Genomic DNA, 22,309 nt, shown 5'->3' with positions numbered 1-22,309 from the left:
CACGTACACATGGCCACCAGCTAGTGTATGCCAAACATCTCAGGCATGTTACCTCTCTCCCATCGCTTTTTTCCTCTCTGTTGCCCAACTGGAAGATGAAGCTTCCTTCTCCATGTTCTTAGAGGCTCTCCAGCACTCAGAGATGCCATAAAATTTAGCTCTACAGCTTCCAACTTTCCTGGACTGCAGCCTTCAAGCAAGAGTGAATTAACAGTGAAATAAGCTTTTAGCAAATACATTAGAGGTTATCAACATATATTTGCAAAATGCAGCTTACCCTATCAGGATCAGGCACCACTTTGTAACACGATGGTCTTGAATCAAATCACAACTTCACTAGTGCCAAAACCTTAATACTGTACATGAAGGAGCCTTACCAGATCACACATGTACAGGTTTCCTATGTAAAGGTCTGCAAAGGTAAAGCAGAGTCATTATCTTCAGCCTTAAAAAAAGGTTGACAAATGCCACTGGTGAAATACAGGAGTTTAGAAGTTGCTTCCAGAATTATTGTATCTTAGCAGGAACTGCTGAAGCTGCCCAGCAATGTGAAGAGACCTTTCTTCTAGTGGCACACACAAGTAAATTGTTAGTTAAGTAGGTTTACACCTTGTAGCCATTCATATTTTTCTGCTTAAGAAAGCTCTGTTCACTGTTGGCCTGAAGCATGTGGGAACAAAACAAGGATATGGAAAATCATCTACAATCTCTCTGGTTGCAGAATTTCATGAAACAAGATCTTCACCATCTGGACTGGTACCAGCATCCCATTCATTTTGTGCAGCACATTGCAGTAGCGTTTTAGTTAAGATGCTTCACCAAGTTCTCCTGTTATTAGGAAACGACAGCTCTTCTTCCCAACACTGTTATGTTCTTTTTAAATTCTCGTGGTACCAACTGATTTATACGCATTCCATTAACACCAGTGCTGACAGGCTGCCTGGGCCATTTCATACAATGGAATTGTCACGGCAGAAGCCCCATAGCAGAGACCTCAGAAGGGTGGTGGATAAAAGCTTGCAGACCATTTTTTTCCATGTTTTAAACCACCTTCACAATTCAAAGCTACAATCAATTTCATTTCTTTCTGAATCAAGGAAACACTAACATAACCAGGTACACACAGGAAAATTATGCTAGCCAAATCATACCTTCACACAAACAGCAGTTACACAACATGATACTGGTAAAGTTACTGGATCAGTCCATTTTGAAATTGCTGAAAAACACAATAACTGGATTACTGAAGATTAGAGGTGATATTTTTATTTGCAGAATGAGAATTGGGGAGGGAGAGGAAGGGAAGGAGTTAAAAATAGTAAAATATGGTCATCCTGAAGAAGCCATCCCTCCTAGTAAGCTACCAAACATAAGTTTTCTCTTTAAACTGAATCACCAATATATTTACAGCAGAGTCTAAGAATGTCAGTCAGTTCTCATGGAAATGTGGACTGTAACCAGATAAATAGAAACAATGGTTGAAATAAAAGTGAATTTGAACCAACATGCAGTTTGCTTCCATCACTTGTATTTTATCAGGCATCCATATGCTGTGCAATACGTTTCATTCAACACATCATTTGAAACCCACAGGTAACCAAGGAAGAAGTAAGTTGTTACAATTAGCATCTTTATGTAAAATTTCACACTTCACAGAACAATGCAATTGACACAGGGTTTACACAGAACATTAGGCAATATTTTGCACTGTGATGACTTGGAAATATTATTCACTGCACAATACTGACAGAATATTTACAGAAAACAACAGAGCAATCATTAGTCTCTTATAAATAAGGTGACCAAATATCCTGGGCCTCCTATTTCAACACGCGATTCCCGTCATGATGAGGGCAGGCCAGTACTTTGCTCTTACAAGCCTTCTCTCTCCCTACCAGTCTTCCAAAAAGAAAAGAAAGATCCCACACACAACCAAAAGTAGTCAAACAACAGCAAAATCCCCTTCATGTTATCAAGTTTAAAATCTCAAGCTTAGCTCATTCTTTTAGAATTGTGGTTCCTATCAAACTTGTTTCTATTGCTTTATTTTAGTGAGTTTCCACTTTCCCTGATGCAGTTCTGATCTCAGCTTTCCTGAGAGCACAAAGGACTCAGGAGAGCTCAACTGCAAAAAAGGCATTGTTCTAGCAGCAAGGAAAACAAAAGAACACAGCTTGCAGGCAAAAGGAAAAGGAAGCTGAAGTCCCCACTTGTGTTTAGAAGGATTATGAGACGGTGGACATTTTGGTCGCCTTAATTACAAGTCTCATTTGTAACTTGCATGCAGGTACTTTTGTAATCTGTAAAAGTGTTGAATATCACAACCACACACAGCTCTATTCAAACACCGAACTGGTAACCAGTTTTATAAACAGCAATCATAGGGATGAAGTAGCTTTCTGTCCCAGAAGTCGCAATACAAGATATTCCTATAAGTCCTTTTTTTTTTTTTTATTATTTTTATTCCTCCAGATGTGCACATTGATCTATTGATCTGTTTGAGTCCCATCTCTTTGTAGCCAGCAGTAATCCTACAGGTATGACCAGCTCAAGCAGTGACCCTTTACAAGTTGCATATGCGGTTGCCATTAAAGTTGACATTCACCAAAGGTTACCATACATGGTTCTGGGTACCACAATTATCAGCAAATCACTTTAATGGTGACCACTATATTACAAGTTACTCCAACTACACACACATCAGAAAGGATTATTACAGAGACAATACTTTACACTCTTATACCTGCAGCTTTCAGTTGGGTTTATTTTGTTGCTGTTTTCTACATGGAGGTGGTCTCCCGTGACGCATAATGTGCTTTTCCAAACTATCTAGGATGGCAATAGCAATCCTCTGGACATGTGGATCAGTCTGGACGTTTTCCTTGATGTTGTATAAGTGCTGTAAGCCACCTTCTTCAATTAACATGCTGCAGTACCTGGTAGCTGTAATAAGATAAAAAAAAAGGTAATCCAAAAAAATGTATCTAGGGTAGAAGTAGCAGATATTGTAAACACTGATTCAAATCCACTTTCATCTCCTATGAGACAGGCAGCATTTCAGACACTTCCTGAAGTCTTGTAGAGTGAATAAGAAACAGGCCCTTTGAAAACATTTTGCCAAATGCTACTTACATTGACTAGTATAGAAAATAGTTTAACTAGGATAAGTTGCTATGAAAGCCTTTTCAAGATAAAATTACACTTTTATTTCCTTTTTTGTTACTGCTTTTAAAAAGTCTACATCAATTGCAATGTTATCACATGCAGAGATCAGCTATAAAAAGAGCCACAGCTGTAACATAACACACAAGCTTCAGAAGCTGTCACAAAAAGGTCACAGTGACTGTAATGCAGTCCACAGGGCATGAGAGCAGATGTGCTTACCTTCACTGTTCATCTAAGTGATGCAACACCTGACCTGTTTAAATGCTGATACTAAACTTTTCACTGGGGATCACATTTGCTGCAGCACTACTAATATTTTATGTAACTTAGCTCATTGAGGTGTGAAACAGCGAAAGGAGAAAAAAAAAATTAATGCCATTAATTCCAGATTACTTTTCATTCCCACATAAAAGAGGAGAGCAAAATAAAATGCATCTCCATTCCAGGACAAAACGTCATCGTGGTGCCAAGCTTAAGAATTTTCCTAATATAAATCTTCATATTTCAGAATGAAATATTTTTTCCCTCAGTTTAGATTATTACATTTGTTAACAAGCATTTGGTTTCTCTGCAACTTTCTCCAAAATCTTCTGGCACCAATTGCCATCAGAACTAAACTTCAGGATATACATATATAAATATATCAGGGCTATATTTTTTTGATCTCAAATCAGGCATATGTCATCCAGTTATTCACAGCCTTTGCATTCTACAGTGCAGTTACTCACTGTCAGTACAGACCTCTGTGGCATGTTGAAAGCTCAGAGGTTAGGGCAGCACAAAATAAACACTAAAAATAAATAGAACAAATAAGACTGTACCAAGCTAACAGAGCTGAGGCACAAAGGGGGGAAGAAAGCTTGCTTTAATTTCATTAAGACAGGATTAAGGTGTCATAATGAAAAATTGTTATTCAAAGTCTGATGACTAAAACAGCTTTGTCAGAACAGTCCTACTTCAACATAGGAAAAGTCCTTATGGGCCTCAGGACAGAATACCCTAAGAACAATGTCTCATTACGGTTTTGAGCTCTATGAAGAGCAGAAAAAAAACATGTTTTATGTGCAGTTATATATCATGCCATGTTATTATTGCTTGGTCCTGAATAGATGCATTTTCACTGCAGAAACAGTGATTTATGGGACAGGGATAAACAAGCATAGAGATACTGCTGTCAGGAAGATTAAAACACTGGCACAGAAAATATTTTTAATACTGCATAGGAAAGCTGCTTTATACATGGTAGAAGTTAATGAAAATATACATACTCGTGTAATCTACATTTATATATTTTTTAAAGTCATTAAAAAGTCAGGAAGGTTTGTCCAGCCTTACACCCTTTAGGTATGCTCAGGGGATTTATTTCCTTCCCCAATGCTTGTGCATTTCATTATGTACTACTACCAAAGCATTTTAAAAAGAAGATGCTGGTGTTCTCATTTTGCAGATGGAAAAAGCAGATTAAGAAACAGTCCTTCATGTAACAGCAAGTTATTGCAAAAAGGCGATTAGGGACTAGGATTACCTAAAACTTCTGTTCTCATGGTAAGAGATAGCTACCTGCTGTAATCCTTGTTCTCTAATTTTGAAGTAGTTTGTTGCCCATTACTAATAATGACATTTCTGAATAAAAATACCTGTGCAAGCTGCAAATTTAGTTAATCTTAACATGTCTACATTCTGGAATTAATACTGTACATTTGACAGTAAAATTCTGTTAAATAGAATTGATTTATAGAGCTTTTATAATTTTATTTTCCTGCCCCATTTAGTAAAAGCCTCAGTGTAGTTTCTCCAAAGTATCAGGAATTAAGATCATAGGAATTCCTATTATTTCCACTTCATGCTAGCGATTAATATACTAGGAAATAACAATTTTAAGGGTAATTTTATCTTAATACGTACGATTTTTGCTGCAGACGTGCTGCATGGCCCACACCGCCCATAACTGGACACCAGGTGTCATGAAACAGCCAAGTAATGGAAAAAATGGATTAAAAGACCTATTAAAAAAAAAAAAAAAAGAGAAAGAGATTGCAGCATCTCAATCAACATCTCACTTTGCTACCAGATACTGCTTCTTCATAGATCTCATGTTGTCTACTCATTCATTGACAAATATAACTGGGACAGACATTCGATAAACTGGAGTTTTAGATGCAAAAGGTGACTACTTTTTGATGTTTAACACAATAACCAGCAAAAATATAGATACCAGAAATGATGATTAAACAGCGGAAATAATGATTAAATGGACAGTAATTATCTAATTGCAATTTTTGGCCTCAAGTCCCTTTATCTAGGGCAGACAGTGCTAACCCAGTGCATGCCAATACAATCTTACCGGTTAATCTTTGCATTTAAGTCTTTTAGACATGGATGCAAACATCTTTAATAGAAATTCAGACAGAACAATATTACATTGATCTTTCACAGGAGTCCCTATCCTTCTTTGGTCACAAAGGGAAAACCAGCATGCTGTGTAATGTTTGCATGTTTGAGCTGATAGGCATTTTTCTGCTGGACAAAACCACATCTGGCTAGCAGCTCACTCTGCTTCAGGAACAAGTTTTAAATTTAGTTCAGTTCTACTGTATTTACCAAAGTCTAAATCAAGACAATTGTTACCTGTAAGCCACCATCTCACACTCTGGGGTCGGCCAGTTCAAAATGGCAGAATGCTGCACAGTACAGAACAAAGAACTGTCAATGTTAAATACAAACATACAAAAATAGAAGAGCATGATAAACTGCACTGTGATTTTAGTACCAGTTGTTCAAGGAGAGAGGTCCTCTGGCTGCGACTTAATGTCCAGGCTTGCTCTCCTCGAGATATTAAATGAGCAATAATCCCTGCTGCAAAATAGCTGACTTCCACCTCCACGCTGTGCAATAATTTACTGATGTGGTCTATAAAGTCCTTCCACATTAATTCAGAATGGAGTTCTTTAACTTCTGCTATATTGTTCTGGAGGGGAGGGAAACAGAGAGGGGAAGGAAAAAAAAAAAGAAAGTATTATCAGGGAGATGAACATATGAATTTGAACTACATAGTGTAAGTAAACACATAAACACCAGGATGATATCTTCATATGTTCAGGGCACAGTCAGATACCAAGATGCTACTTCTGTTTTTAAAACTTTTCCAGTTTAATGCACAAATTTGCCTTAAAATACAGAAGTTTTCTCATAAGTAATTTTGGGCTAATAACATTCAGATTACACTAATTTAAAAGCTATTTTTAACATTTCTCAAACACAGCCAATTTCAGTAAACTTCACCAGGTGCACAATGCTGAATTCCATTCATTTCCAATTAATTTTTGCATTTAGACATATCTGAAGCCTTGCTCACTGCCCTTTCATAAAAGCTTTTTTGATTACTGTAACCATCAATTTCAATACAATCAGTGTTTTTGAAGAACTGACAGAAGTCTGAAACAATGTCAATTGTGAGTAATGAACAATATCAAGAATAAATGAATGTAAAAACATTAGGCAAATTTTCAGGTTAACATGGGGGGAAAAAAGGATCAAATTTTAACAATACAGATTTCAGACTTTTTGTTTATCTTACCAGAAGTCCAAGAACTTTCTGTTGAATGGATGATTCCGATGGAAAAGACTGTGGAAAAAAGAAAGAAACTATATGTAACTGTTTATGCTTATTACTGAAACAATTTTAATTATAAACCTTGGCTGACAATCCACAGGGAACTGTACTACTCACCTCTAAGACTCTCATGAATAGTTCTAGTCCTTGATTTTCAATGAAGTGCCGACACGTTGTTGGAGATTCATCCGTGAGGTTCCAAAGTGCACTCAGTGTGAACTTGAGGGTAGTATCTACAAGATTCTGATTTGTTTTCTGCTTAACTATTTGTAAAAGTTGCTGGAAAAACAAACAAAAGGAAATCCTAGTTATGACTGTATATCAAAAAACATATGGGCTCCTCTGCTTGTTTCTGTGCAGACTTGGGTAATGCAAACTGCGTTTATAAGCAGAAAAAAGACCCAAACTATAGAAAATAGAATTGCTATTAAACCTTTTTTCCCCCTTTTGAATATGATTGCCTGGTTGAGTAATTCCTGTTTTCACCATAATTGCATGTGTAGTACGATTACTGATAGACATTGACAGCACTAACAACTTACTTCAAATATTCTTTTCAAGGATCTTTAGGCTTATAGAATTAATTTGAAGCCAAGAATTTATTGCTATCTTACTTCATATCAACTGTATCAAGTTTTCCCAGTTTGGCTTTTCATCTACGCTATTACGTCTCATAACCATTGCGCATGATACCATCTCCAGCAAATTCTCTAGCCTTTTCTGTTCCAAAGAACTTGCAGATGAATACAGGTTAATGTGTTCTTAGAATTCTATCTACTTATTTTTGGTTTATATCTTTAGGAATACTGTCAGCATGCATAGCTCAAGAGGATGGTATTTTTGACTGTCAAGAAAGTATTTGACTTACCCTAACAATGAAGAGCTCTGCACCAAGTTGGGCTGTTTGCTCTGTTGAAAGCTATAAATGAATAAAACCATCATCAACACTTTTTTTAAAATATACTTTAGAAATACTATCTGATCATTTCAAAGTTTAAATTTTGTACCTTTGCAGCAAGAATGGAAATTATGGCTACAGCCATCCTTTGCATGTTTTGATCTTCATGATTACACAGCCACTGCATAACAAGTTTGGCAGCTTCAAATCTGAAAGTTAAACATAAGTTTTGTTTTCCCAAGTCTTGTAAGTCTTACCAAAAGAAAGATGTACACAGAAGACACTTCAGATATAAATGCATGCAAGACCAAAGAAACCAGACGTGTGCCTTGTATCAAAAAGGTTGAAATACATCAGGAAATTACATGTATTGCATGAACCTCAGTCAGCTTCAAGCTGTTTGCTTAGGATATCTTACTTCTAATTATACATCGAAGTGCACGGGAATTGCTTCCAAAGAAGGAAGAAAAATTTGACACAATATTCTGAAACAGCAGACCAACATACTTCAAAAGCTTTTAGCAAAGCATCCAAGTAGAAAAGTCTCTGCAAAAAGCAATTCCATAGTCCCCCAGAGAAATTCTGACTTCTCTTACATGATTAGTGGTAGACCTATCCAGGTGAAGCAAAAAATACCTGCATACCAGAGCTTTTTATTACTGACCTACAATCAAAACTATTATGGATTACTAGCCCAAAATACCACAGGCCACATGAATTAACATGTTAGAAAGATTTAAACTGAGCAAACTGAGACCAGAAACAAACCCTGTGATCATCAAGCCTCTAGAACAGCCATAATTTTCCAAAGACCAAAAAATCATAAACATACCTTAGTATTAAAAAATATATATATATATTCTGCAATGCTACAGCTCATTTTAACTGACATAAAACTTGCCTGTTAAATGGAACATCCTGAAGTATTCTGTCACTGCACAGTGAAAGAAGGCAATTCTTTTGCAGCTATAAGAAATGAAAAAGAATGATTTCAGAGAGACATGTTTGAGAATACCTTCTTGCTATGAATCATTAAACATATTTCCATAAGCAAAATGAGTCAGTTTGAGAAAGGAAAAAAGGAACTTTAGGGTTAAATTATTCCTTCACGATGGGGCAAACATCCTCCTCACTGAGAAGATACCAAAGAACTCTGTTTGGGCTTTGATTCTGATCTTTAACCAAATAATAAGGAAGAAGTTTGATTTAAAGCTTTACGGCCATCTTCTTACTGTTGATTAATATCTCATGTACAGGCTTGCTAAAGATGTCTCCTTCAAGTTAGGTCAATAACAAATCAAAAGGCAGGCAAATATACCAACACAGACAGCAGACTGATAACTTTGCACCTAAATAAATCTCTTTCCTCTTAAATATAAGTTTATGCACAAGCAAAATGAATTAAGCAGTTCTGAAAATGCTATATTTTTCTTCAGACCTATATCTCAAATAGAGAAGAAGGAGGGCCAGCTGAATATTCAAACCCCATTAAAGTTGAATGTGAAAGTAGGAAAAAATAAATAAACACTACAAAAACAACAACAACAACAACAAAAACCATGATACTTTTAGACACTGATCAGAACATTTGGTAGGACATATATATAACTGTAGCTATAACTGTAGATATATAGGGAAACCTCATGCAAGATACCAAATGAAGGCTCATTTACCTCCTATTATTTAACCTTAAAAATTAATGTTTTCAATACTTTGTTTTTGGGCAAGTGTCACTATGTCATTCAACACTGCCCAAACAGATGAGCCTTTTCCTAAAGCTAGCAATATAGCATGCTATGTTATTGTTAACAGTAGCTTGATCAACGATAAAACTCTCAGACAACTCCAGCCACACTGCAGATCACTCAGAACCTTGCTTATTAACTAGAGACAAAGGATTCCATGTTGATTCTTTGAAGGAAGTGTGATCCTTCAACACATCAGCCATTTTTTAATCAAACAAAAACCTTTAAATAATTGTAAGGAAATAATTTGTATCCACATGCCCAAAGAGATGTTTGTTTTTAAGATAGGACAATATAATCACTGTGCATTTCTGCTTAATCTTGCCTGATAATGGTTTCATTAGGGTAAGAATCGTAGTTTTGTCAGATACCCAACACCACCTCTTGGTTTCCATTTTGCCACATGCACTGAAAAATTCACTCTTCTCAGCAAGATCACCTCTAATGGCAACCAACTCACCCAACAGTATTTTCTACTTCATTTGCAAGTTTAATTTCATTAAAGTCTTTTTAAGAAGCCACATTATGGTAACATTGATTCTGCTAACTCCAGTCCCATAGGGCAGGAGGCACAAAAGGAAATAATATTTACTTAAATCCTGCACAAATGTAGCTGTATGAGTACTTGCTTACAGCTGCTCTTGAGGTCATGAGATGTGGAGAAATCTCTCTTAAGATCCACAACACAGAGAAAGCTACAGAAAATAAGGAAAATTCATCTTTTACCTGTTGATGATTTGGGAAATGTTCCATGGCCTTCAGGAGCAAGTGAGTGACATCAGCCAGAAGTCGCACAGGCATGCCTGCTGCTAAGTCTTGCTTGGTTAGGTTAAAGACACATGCACTTGCTGCTAACTGCACAGGTAAATTCAGGGGGTGATTTCTCATTCCAATAACTACAAGCTGAAATGCAAGAGTTTTATTCACATTACTTACATACACGTTTGTGCACATACCTCAAGAGCAATCCACTGTTGCTTCAGGCCACGACAATGACTAACTTCTGCCTCCTCTTTACCTAAGTCAAAAACCTCATCTGGTATGATTTTAATTTTCAGAAAGAACATTTCCTTCTGCTCAGTGACTGAAAGCTGACAACTTCTATTTCTCCAACTCCTTTTGCACTGTCTGCAGCAGCCCCTCAGAGGAGATCATAGAGTTGCAGAATCATCTAAGTTGGGAAAGACCTTCAAGATCACCAAGTCCAACCATCAATCTGACCTACCAAGTCCAATCACTAAACCATGTCCCCTAGTGCCACGTCCACATGTCTCTTAAATACATCCAGGGATGGGGGTATTACCACCACTTCCCTTGGCAGCCCGTTCCAATGTTTAACCACCCTCTCTGTGAAGAAAGTCTTCCTCACGCCCAGTCTAAACCTCCCCTGATGCAACTTGAGAGCGTTTCCTCATGCCCTATCACTTGTCACCTGAAAAAAAAGGGACTGACACCCTCCTCACCGCATCTTCCCTTCAGGTAATTGTAGAAAAACAATTTAGATGCTAATAAATTTAGACACTAAATTAGTGCAGATCAATCTTAGATAACATAAAATGCTACTAGGGCATCATCTCCATCATTAAATCATTATTAATTTTCATCCATCATTAAAATTTTAGCCTTAAAAATCACAATGAAAGTGTAAAAGTTTAAAACGAATTTTTAACAAGGTTTTGGGAATGGCCTCCTTACAATCAGTTTAAGGAAGGATGCAAGACCTCATCAAGACTACATTATTTTACCTTTAAAATTTCAGGCTTTGTTTTTTCCATCACATGTGTCAAGCTGAATAAATGAAAGAGTGCTTCTCTCACAAAGAAGGCCCGTTCACTGTAACGCTTCAGTGCTTCAGAAATCTGAGTCTCATTTGCTTCTCCTGACACCTATGAACAGAGGAATAATCTTTAGTTCAAGATACCATCATTTACTTTAAGAACTTTGTTCACAAAATTGCAAAGCCGCAGTTTCAAAAGTGCTGATATTTCAGCCAAAGCCTTCAGTAAGCAAATGATTACATTATCTGCCCAAATTAATCCAGAACTACATGATCTTCAAACATTCTTTGTAAAGAATCCCCTTTATAAGACAGAATTAGGTTTCAGACACCATTATAAGCACATCCATATAAAACCACTAAGTAAAACTTGCTCTTTATGACTAACAAAAATTGCTTATGAAACAGCAAATGCCTAAAAGCAGTATATGAAACTGAGTGCTTTGTCAAATACATTGACAAATATATTTTGGCTGATATTTTTTGCTCAGGGTTCTAGCTCTGCCAATAAATATTTCCACTTATTGTCTACACCAGGATTGCTACAAGATAGATCTGTAGCAATACCTTTCCAGCACTGTATTAAAGAACTAACTCATATGCACTGCAAAAGAAAACATTCTTATAAAGTTTTAACATGGATTTAAAGTCTGCTAACACTAAAGTAATTTATGTTATAATAGTGCATTAGAAGCTGCTGACTGTTGACTAATACAAGATTAAGTTTAGAGTACTAAATCAGCAACTAGCTGCAAATTTTTCCCAACCTACTGCATCTTCCATTTTACTGTATTCAACCTACTTTGTATCTGCATGTTGTGTAACTAACTGTAGGCTTGTTCCTCAGTCCTACTACTTTTAGAATCACTGCTGCAAACACTGTTTTTTGGTTTTCATTTTTGGGAAAGCACACAGAACTTGCTCTACCTAATTTGTCATGTATGGGAAAGCAAACGTTCACAGATGAAAGTGTCACTTTTCATGCATCTTGTATCGTATGGAACCAAATTTTTGATAACTTGCTAGACCAGGAAGATATTACAGCCTTGAGAGAAGTGATACCATCTCGGACTTTGGTTTATGCTCCCTACCAACTAGAGCAGGGCAGTCATATTTACTGACACGTTCTGCAGCCAGTTATACACTGCATGAAGAATTCCACTCAGCTTCATGGTTTCAACTACAACGTCTGTCTAGTGTTTAATCTTTCAAGAACTTTCTATAACTAAATGTTATAGGACTGCTGTAAAGATAACAATATTTTACTTCGACTGACTCCGCAAGGGCCATGTCCTGATTATTCTTTAGTAGTATCAAGACTAGACAGCTGAATAGTTCCGTACAGTCACTAACAAATTCCAGGTCACAAAGTAAAAAAGAAGAAAAAGACTGTACCTTTTCATAGCACAGTCACCTGAAGCACGCATTCTATATAGTTACTATCTATTTCTAAGGATTATATTGAACTATTTACTACCAACTGTGAGGTTTCATTTCCTGATGCCATACACTGATCATGTTGGAACTTGCTTTCTCCAACAAATCTTTCAACATTCATACATGCTGCTGTCAGCTGTGACAACCAGGTACTCAGGAGAAGTGGCCATTAACAATTGTCAGAAGCTCCAAGTAAAAATTATCATTAAAAAATTGTCAGTGCTGTATTATTTCATTTGCATATGACAAGGGCATTCTATTTTGTTTTAATCGAATTGCAAAAATCAACTTGCATAGGAGACATATGGCCACATTATGCAAACTCTTCCTCATTCCCTCTGCAGTTTCCTTTCATGACCTTCAAAAGACCTCTAAAGACCTTCAAAAGACCTTTCAAGGTAGGCAGAAATACTGTAATCAGGAAATAGAAGAGGTGATGGAACACAACAGCAGCTCAGTTATTAAGTTTTATTGTATCTGCTGTGTTAATCATGAACTGCTCAAAGTTTATGCAAATTGTAACTCTCCCTCTTACATATTGCTGCCTTATACTAGACACCGGGCTGGAAACCCGAAAACATTACTTCAGTAAATGACTTCAGACTAGACCTAGTTCAGCTCTTAGGTCTGGTAGTTTAAATCACCAAAACAGCACAGAAAATAGATGCCTTTTTTTTTTTTCCCCAATAAATTATTTAAATCTAGCAGTTTCTGTTCCAGAATTAAGTAGGAATTTGACATGAAGTCACTAATTACAATTCACGGTTAAAATACTAACTTACAGCCTCCTTCTGAAACACCTACATGTATTTATTACAAATGATTAGGTCTATTTTCCCTGAACATTCTAATTTTTCAGCAAAATTAATTCTCCCACTTAACCTTTAGATTTCCTTCTCCTGTTAGGAATTCTGAGTAGCCGGCATCAGTAGCTAGCAGTCCTACAAACTGCATTGTTGGCCGTTGCTGGATAAATGCTTCTACTGCCTTATCTGTAACATGCTTCCTTCCAGAAATGTCCAGAGACACGAGGTTAGGCAAGATATCTTTCTGTTCCAGTAAGCGAAGTGCTATGTCTGATGTGAACTGTTTGTCATCTGAAATATCAAGGTGATTCAGATATTTTAGTTCTCTTATAACATCCAGAATCTGCGTTGTGGTCATTTTCAAGCATTTCAGGTGGTGCATGGTCAAAGATTTCAGTCGGTCTTTGCAGGTGAGGAGTGCTGTTATGTCAGTAACAGAGGTGTTGGATATATCCAGACTTTCTAACCTAGGGAGTGATGCAACATCTGCCAAGTCCTCATTGTAGAACAGAACATTGGTAATACTTAATGCACGAAGCCCAGACAGCTGACTGAAGCACCTCTCGTATGGGTCTTCCAAAGAAAGAGTTAGTGAGTTCAGCACAAGGCATTGAAGATTCTGTTGGATCCATTTATTGCTGCCAAGTCCGCTTATAATGTCCGTGATTGTTATGTCTGCGTTTACCCCAGTAGCATCAAGTTCTACTAGCTTGTGATGGCAGAACGCTTTCCGGAAAGCCACGGCAGAGATTTTGGCTTTGCGTATACAAGCTCGTTTCAAACGCATCTGGTTGCCTCGGAAGATGCCCACAGTTCCATCATTCAGAAGCCCTGTTGGAAAACAGCATTAGTGTTTGCTTCTAGTGCTGTACACCACTATTAAGAACCCAAAGGGAAACAAATAAGAAGTGTTAACAGAGATAAATTGCAAAATAGGATATATCTCGGATCATTATGGTGCTCATCTTTTTTTTTTGAGCTTCCATTTCATGATTATACTTTTGGATAATCTCAGGTTAAAGAATAGGACAGCTAAATTCAGACGGACTGACGGTCAGAAGACAGAACACACAAAATAAAATAAACTTGAAAACATTCAGGCTACAACTTCCATTTTGCTGGATTTTCTCACTGTAACTGGTTAGAAACGTGCTAAAAAATTAATTTCAAATTTTCTTGAAGTTTTTCTTCCCTGGTCACAGTTCTGTTAACCTCAACATAGTGCCAGCAATTAATGATCCACTTCCATCTTGCTTTAACTCAATTGAATACTGTAGCATTCGACTGAATTCATAAGTAGGATCAATACACTATCCTAAGCTAATTAAGTTATTTTATGTCCTTCATGAAGAAGGTAGGAGTGTTGCTCAGAAACAAGCTAAATGTGAGAAAGAAACCTAGAAAGTGTTTCAAAGAGGAGAAACAGGAGGACAAGAGTAGGAAGGAGAGAAAGACAGCAATGAAAAAAGGAAATACAATAGCCTTGTTTGAGATAATCATCTTCTGCTCTGTAGCAAGATGACTGCGTAAGTAGTCTTTTCCTGCTGCATACTGACAAAACACTAACTGAAAAATTTAGTTCCATGCACAGGATTATCTGAAATACATCCAAACCACCAAAATATCTTATTTGTGTCTTACCAACAGAGCAACTACTAATTTATAAAAAGCCCTATGAGAAGGGTATGGGTACACAAGCATACACACAGAAGAATTAGGAAGTACACGTCCTTCTAATTTCTCTCCAGAGAGTTAAAAATGCCAATGTCCCTGGCTTGCATCTTCAAGCACAATGAAGATAGTAAAGAAATTGAAAACACAATATATTTGAATAAAAGCATAACTGCCACTGCAGTTTGTCTAGATTTAAGTCAGAAGCTAGTAATTGTCTCTGTGATGAAGTTAAATTAATATTAAGATTTGCAGACTAGGTAGCGTGCATCTTTTGCAAAGAAAGCAAACATATAATGAGACAACTTGTACTCAGGAAAAAAATAAAGTGCAATAAATAAATATAATTTGGTTCAAGTATAACTAAATTACTTAGTAATTTTTGCTAATCTTTGTAATTAAGGATCAAGTCAGGCTCTCCTGCTGACCTACCTTTACCACACCCCATTTATTATTATTTAGGACAGTCTCTTCTGCTACACACAGCTGGCAACAACTGGAGAAAAATACAACACCAGTATCTGCACAAAGGCAGCCAGCCACATCTGCTCCTACGGAAGAGGGCTCTTGGTGTGCTTAAAGCAATTTTTCCAGTGTCACGTCTCATCTCTAAAGTCTGCAGAAATGGGTCTCCTGCCTCTCCTCTAGGGTATTCTATATGTTCACTGTCTTCATGCCAAGAAGCTTTTGTTAACAGCTTTTATTGCTTAACGTTTTCCTTTGTCGTGTTTAAAAGCAAGCAAACAAGATGGCAGGTCTCTCTTCAAAAGCATGACAGAATATACTAGGCCTGTACTAACACCTAAGAACACCACAAAGTGCTTTTCATACCTTCTTATGCTAGTCCTGAAACTGACTGCCTTTTAGCAAATAATTCCACTGCAACAAAAGTGCCAAAAGTATCTTTTCAACAATGTTAACTTAAAAGAACATTCAATTAAAATCATAAATACAAGACAAAGGACTTTTGATTCAGAACCGTCTATACGGCTATGCAACATCCAGCTGAACCTGTGGCAAAACCAAAATACCAGAAGTTCTCTATTCAGAGATTAAGAAACACATTTTAAATAGTTCCAACATCAGACTCTACTAGAAAACACACCCTAGCTACAGTGCCACATTCCAGTAAAATATTTTCCACCGATGACCCACAAATAATTGTTTTACCATGAAATGCCATCGTCTGCAGCAATCGATCAGCCACTTCTTGAGGAAACATTCCTGGCTCCTGCAGGCACAGCGTTCCATCTTGCCTTTCTGTACAGAACTTCTCTAGGTTGGCAGTAAGGAAATTCAAACAGATGTCAAGCAAAGAGTAGGGAGAAGCTTCCTCCTGTTGTACGCAAAACACAATTAAACAAAGGCGATTTAGTCAAATCGTTTTTGCTGTCTATGTCTCCACCGTTCCTCTACAACGTTATTTTTAGTCAAATCATTATTTTTTGTTAGTCTGACTCACATTTGAACAGGCAAATATTATACACGAGATGTTCCCCTTGGAGCCGCAGCAAACTCGTGAGTTGGGTCACACAATAACAGGCTTACCAAACTGGGGGGGAGCCTCCTCCCACGGTCACCCTGAGAGCCACAGCCAGTGTACTTAATCCCTGCTTGTGTTCACAGGGCAATAAAAGTATTTTCCCAATTTCTGAAGACAGAATTTGAGTTTCTGACATTTGCTGGTAATTAATTGATCAAGACAGACTGAAAGAACTACTGCTTTAATCAAATGTTACTTCTTGATATAATTGCTTTTAATCTTCCATTTAAACCTACCCACCTCAGAAGTCTACCACATCATTACATTAGAAATGTAGATAAATCTCATGCATGGTTAGGAGCAATTTCTGATACTGAAAAGTGCAGCTAAAGCTTCAAATCAAAAAAAAAGAGAACTCAAAAAGATCCAAATTTTGTGCTGCAATGAAGTAACAATTATTGCGGTATTCTTTCTGATAAAAGATAGCATAAAAAGGGGGAAAATGGTAAGGACCTAGAAATTACCTATAGAGAACATTGGGTACAACGGGGACAAGGCAGAATATAAACTTCACATTTTCTTTCAGAGATAGATTGCATATTGATATATGAAAATCTCAACTTTTTTTGTTGTTATTGGTTGGTTTTGGTTGTTTTTTATTGTTATTTATTCAGCGCCTAATAATAGCTTACTGTTTTCAGTCTCCCAGATTAATCAACATAAAGAATGAGTCGCAGCCCTGTGAATCATCCACAGCGCTACACAAAAGAAGGCTGAGTGACTGGTACATACTCCCCCGGATAATTTTGAAAATAACAGCATCAACTCTTGCCACATCTCATCTGTAGGAAGAATTGTAGCTTGCCTTTTATACTGAATATTCTGGATAATTTCACCTTTCTTTGCTAGTTCATTTAACTTCTCTTCTGTTGCTTCATTTGCCTAATATTCTCATAGCAAAAGTAGAGGAATAGATAAAAGGTTATGTAGAAGAAATATAAAGAAAATGACAGAAATGCATCTTCTAAAATAAGGTGCACCTATTTAGGGTGCAGATGGAATGGAGCTTATCTTTAATGAATCATGAACTGCCAACAGAGAGAGACTGCAGTTTAATAGCTCCTGAAGACTTAAGTGCAGGTTTGGGAACTAAAAACTCCAAATTATTCAAATACAAGCACTTGCTGCAGCTTTTGACACGCAACTTCCACCCCTTTGACTTGATTTCACTAAGTGCTTAACTTCTGCTCAACTTGATTATTGAATATTATTGTTGAAGAAACAGGAGTTATTTTGTGATGTGACTTGCTCTCATTACCAGAAAACAGCAATTTTGGCTGCCTCATTACCAGAAAACAGCAATTTTGGCTGCCTCCCACCACAAACTGATATGAAGAGGAGGGACAGAATTTGGAGTTGTTAACATCTTTTGTTTCTTTACAATGTGCAATAATGCCTGAAATGCTTCTAGAGAGGAAAAAAAATGGTTATTTTAAAATAATACGTTTTTTTAAAGGAATAAAGAAAATATTTTTTCTAAGCTGAAATTACTACACATGGCCAGAACTTATAAGACAGCTGCTGATTCAAACAAGAAATCAGAATCCTTATTCAAAAGCAAATGAGAATTATTCTCACTTAAGCAAAGACAGCCTTGTCTCTCATTAGCTCTTATGCTTCTAATTTGATGCTTAAACATGACAAAAACCAGAATACAGGCTCTGTTCTTTCCTTCTGGCACTGTTGCATAATTTCTGCCAGAAAAGCTAAAACACTTCCATATATCAGTGAGCAAACTCCGATGAGAATTTTTAGCCATGCAGATAGGCTGCTAGCATATGACTCAGAAAGCTATTTTTTCAGCCTGTACCTCTAGCTAGCCAATCTAACCTGGAGATATTGTTTTTTTTTTATTATTTTTTATTTTTTGTAACAAAATAATCACTTTCAAAGTCCATGAAGGACTTCCCTCTAGCTATAAAGGGCCAAAATCCACAAGCAGGGATCAGTCACACTTAGAACAGCAGAGCACCACTTCTATCAACCTCCCGCCAGCTGCAGGAGATGTTTATAACACTTCTTCAATTTGTTGCACAAAGACTGACCAAACACATCTAGCAAAGGCTCCAGAGGTAACCTGGACAGTCAGGAGAAACATTTTTACCTACACCTAATTAAGTCCTTTGACATGCACCATAAAAGTGATTTCCTAGGCTGTCTGCTACTGAACTAGAATAGCTTGAATGCAACCTGCAAACCTTCCCATGAGCAAGTGGCACTCCTTTTTTTAACTTCTTGCTTTGAGAGAATATTGCCCAGTTAAAGAGCTCATAATAAAAGCCTGCGGTTGTATTTGAACACCTACAGGGGTAGGATTTCAGTGTTTCCATTCTTTAGTTATGCTTTTGAATGTCAGCTTGAAAACAAACCTGGCAGTTGTTTTTCAGTTCATTTCACTTTCTGGTTATTTCGATTTCAAATACTTCAGTTGAATACTGTAAATGTGTGTCAACCACAGCTCAGGATTGCTGTACTTGGTAAAGATCATTCAGAACCATTTCAGTAGAACTTCTACTACGTAGATTTGACGTTTTCATGGCTATCTTCACCATCTGATGTTCCCATATACATAACAGTTTCTTTCATTCCATCAAACTACTTCAGTGACCAGACAAGTCTCCAAAAGACAGGATGATGTGTTACATGACACAAGGCTGGGTGCCTTCATTCCTTTTATTAATATATGTTTTAGCTAATGCGACACATCTAAAGTCAACTAGCTTATGGAATAGTATCTGTAATGGAATAATTTGGGATGAGATTTTTAATGCTCATTTCTTTATAATTTCTTTTAAAATACAAAAAAAAAAAAGTTAACTTTGTAAGTGCTTAATCAAACCAAGGCAAACAACCAAACAAACAAAGAGGTGAAGGAAGGAGAGTAAAGCACATGGCCATTGGCATCTAGCAGTAATCCAATACACTAGCAGACTGAAATGCAATCCCACCCTTAATATGGCATTACCTAGTTCAGCTTATAGTGTACGTCACTAATGCAGGAGGAAAGGTTCTCACAAATAACACAGTCCTCCATATTTTCTTTTAAAAACTCATTGTGTTGACACTAACTGTTGCCAGACTATATCTACCTCTGTATTTCAAAACGTAGTTAAGAAAGAAAATAAGACCTTAAAGGGACATATTAAAGTACCTAGGACAAATTACAGAATCTTAAACCCAACTTTATGCCTAGATTAGTTAACTGAGTGTGAGTATACAAACAAAATCCTGTTCCTTCAGAAGAGCATCACCATGCAATCACCTGCTTATACAAAGATAACAAAAAAGAGACAGATTTAACTGATGTTTTCCATCAGTAATTGCAATCTAACTTTGCAGGAAAACTAAATCCCACTGCTGTGTGGGCCTTTTTCACTATAGGCATTGTGATGATCCTACCAACTCCAGCCTGAAAGATCCAGTTCTTTCTAGCTTTGTGTCTCAGTCATTAAAAATCAAATCTTCTCCCCAGCCCCCCAGGTAGCTTTTGATCAGTTTTCCCTCAATAAACCCATATAAAGCCTTGGAAGACAGACAACAATTTCAGCTCCAGGAGAACTATTTCTAAGTCTCCAATTTTTGCACCCAATTACTGACTCAGTATGACAAGACTCAAGTGCAAGAGGTCACTGTATGCTCTGCCAGGCCCATCTGCTTTTCTTCCCTGAAAGCTCGAGGAAGGAGCTGGGCATACAGGATAAGGGACTTTTCAAATAGCAGCAATTACTTCTCTCGAGATGTTAGCAGGACAATAAATGGTAGCAGAGCCTTGGTTTTTAGCCCTAAAGATTTACTTTCTTAAAAGGAACATGCTTAAAACGACCAAGAAATACTAGCAGCTCAATAGCATTCCTCAGAACTCTCCTGAGCACTAATAAGGGCAGTGAAAAATAAACAGATGGTTCAGTGATTTATGCTTCAAAAAATGCTCTAAGATTATCCTACTTAAATTAACAGAATGAAACAAAATTAGGCAATTTATTAGCCAGACTCACCGAATGATTATGCACAAAACTCAAATTTATTATTTTCATTAATTACTCTGGCACAAGTGGGATCATACTGATTAAAGTTGCTAGTGATACAAAGTTGGCAGAGGCCACAAGGCATCTAAAATTAAATAGTGCCACATTAAAGCTACATAACAAGACCATGTACTCGAAAACTAACATAAAGAACTTCCGATATGAGTTCATCAATTAGAAATGACTGGAGAGAACCTGAAGGGCTCGCTTAACCGCAAGGAAACCCGAGGCAGCCAAAGAAGGTATCAGGAGAAGCATCAAGCGAAAATACGGAACTGTTATGCCATTTTCAAGGCACTAGCAGATCTCGTGGGGCTATTTACGTTAAGAGATATCTACACCACCTCAGTTTGAACCTAACAGCTACCAGAATACGCTGGCAGGGAAAAAAGCATATTGGGAGGAGGAGGCAAAACCTGCTTATTAGCCTCGCAAATCAAAAGGTGTGAGAAGATATGAACGCTGCCTGTGAGTGTGGCATGGGAAGGAACAAAGGTATGCAGGTGATGCACAATGCCGGCACAACGACAAAGGTGCATGGAGTCGCCATGAATCAGAGTTTTGCCACAGGTTTAAATGTGGGCACCCAGCTTCCAAAGAACGAGGCTCGCAGTCCTCTGAACGCAACAACAGACACAGGGGGTGCCTACTTTTAAAATACACATCAAAAGCTTGCTTAGGGGCTTAAGTTATGTTTTTATTAACTGGTCTATGAGAGCAGACAGCCCAGGAGGTTCCCGGTGGTGGCTCAGAAGCAAATATGCACACTCATCTCCTGAGCAGAGAGCAGCACCACGCACGGCCTGTCTGTAACACAGGGGCTGCCTTCTCCCTCAGCCAGCTGCAGCAGAGCCGGACCGGGCCAAGCCGGGCCGAGCCGGGCCGGGCCGGGCCGAGCCGTGCCCGACCCCTGGAGCCAGCCGCGGGTCCCCCTGTCACGGCCGCTGCCGGCGGCGCCCCTCAGCGGCGGGGCGGGACGGGGGCTGCAGCCGCTCGCGCCCGGGGCTTCGCCGCCGCTCCGGCCAACGGCCGCGGCCGCCTGAGGGAGCCGGGCGGCCATCCCGGCCCCTCGCCGGCCATCCCGGCACCTCAGCGCCCCGCCGCCGGCAGCCAGCACCCCGGGGCAGCCCGCCTGCCCCACAGAGAGACGGCGGCCCCGCTGCCCTCCCCTCAGCGCCCCTCACTCACCATCGCGGCGCTGGGTGCCGGAGGCGAGCGCCCAGCCAGCCGGGTCCCGCAGCTTGCGGCTGCTTCTTTTTTTTTTTTTTTTTTCCTTCCCTTTCCACCCCCCTCCCGGTACTTGCTCCCCCCCCCGACCTGGAAGTGAATGCAGCTCCGGGCCCGCCTCCCTTAAAGCAGCCGCGGCGGGCAGAGGGCACCCAGCCCGGCTCTGCGAACGGCAGGGCCAGCGGCCGGGGCTGGTACTCGCCAAAAAGCGCTGGCCCGGCCTGCCTGACCCTCCCCTGGGCTCGTTTTCGGAGGACAAAGCAAGGCTGGAGCTCAGCCTCACCTCCATGCTTTTGCACAGAGATCAGCCTCTTGCAATTAAACGTTTCCTGCCCTAAATCGTGTCTTTGGGTACTGTGGCTGAGCTGCTCCAGCACAAAAGGGTTTGCTTCCTGCTTCGGA

General features: G+C 38.5%; 1 protein-coding gene across 1 annotated transcript; it reads right to left on the bottom strand.

Moving 5' to 3' along the window:
• Positions 1 to 1,506: 1,506 nt before the first annotated feature.
• Positions 1,507 to 21,949, bottom strand: LOC311440907 (protein zyg-11 homolog B). The gene is made up of 14 exons (XM_084528427.1): positions 21,869 to 21,949; positions 16,283 to 16,448; positions 13,518 to 14,272; positions 11,167 to 11,307; positions 10,148 to 10,324; positions 8,578 to 8,642; positions 7,786 to 7,885; positions 7,647 to 7,697; positions 6,896 to 7,057; positions 6,743 to 6,790; positions 5,936 to 6,133; positions 5,794 to 5,846; positions 5,071 to 5,168; positions 1,507 to 2,943 (listed from the first exon to the last, which is right to left on the bottom strand). The coding sequence occupies exons 1-14, from the start codon at positions 21,869 to 21,871 to the stop codon at positions 2,753 to 2,755; spliced, it is 2,208 nt and encodes a 735-aa protein (XP_084384553.1). The 5' UTR covers positions 21,872 to 21,949; the 3' UTR covers positions 1,507 to 2,752.
• Between the last annotated feature and the right edge of the window lie 360 nt (positions 21,950 to 22,309).

The sequence above is a fragment of the Aythya ferina genome (assembly GCF_964211825.1).
Source record: "Aythya ferina genome assembly, chromosome: 8".
Taxonomy (NCBI): Eukaryota; Metazoa; Chordata; class Aves; order Anseriformes; family Anatidae; genus Aythya; species Aythya ferina.
This window is presented reverse-complemented; position numbering and strand designations above follow the sequence as displayed.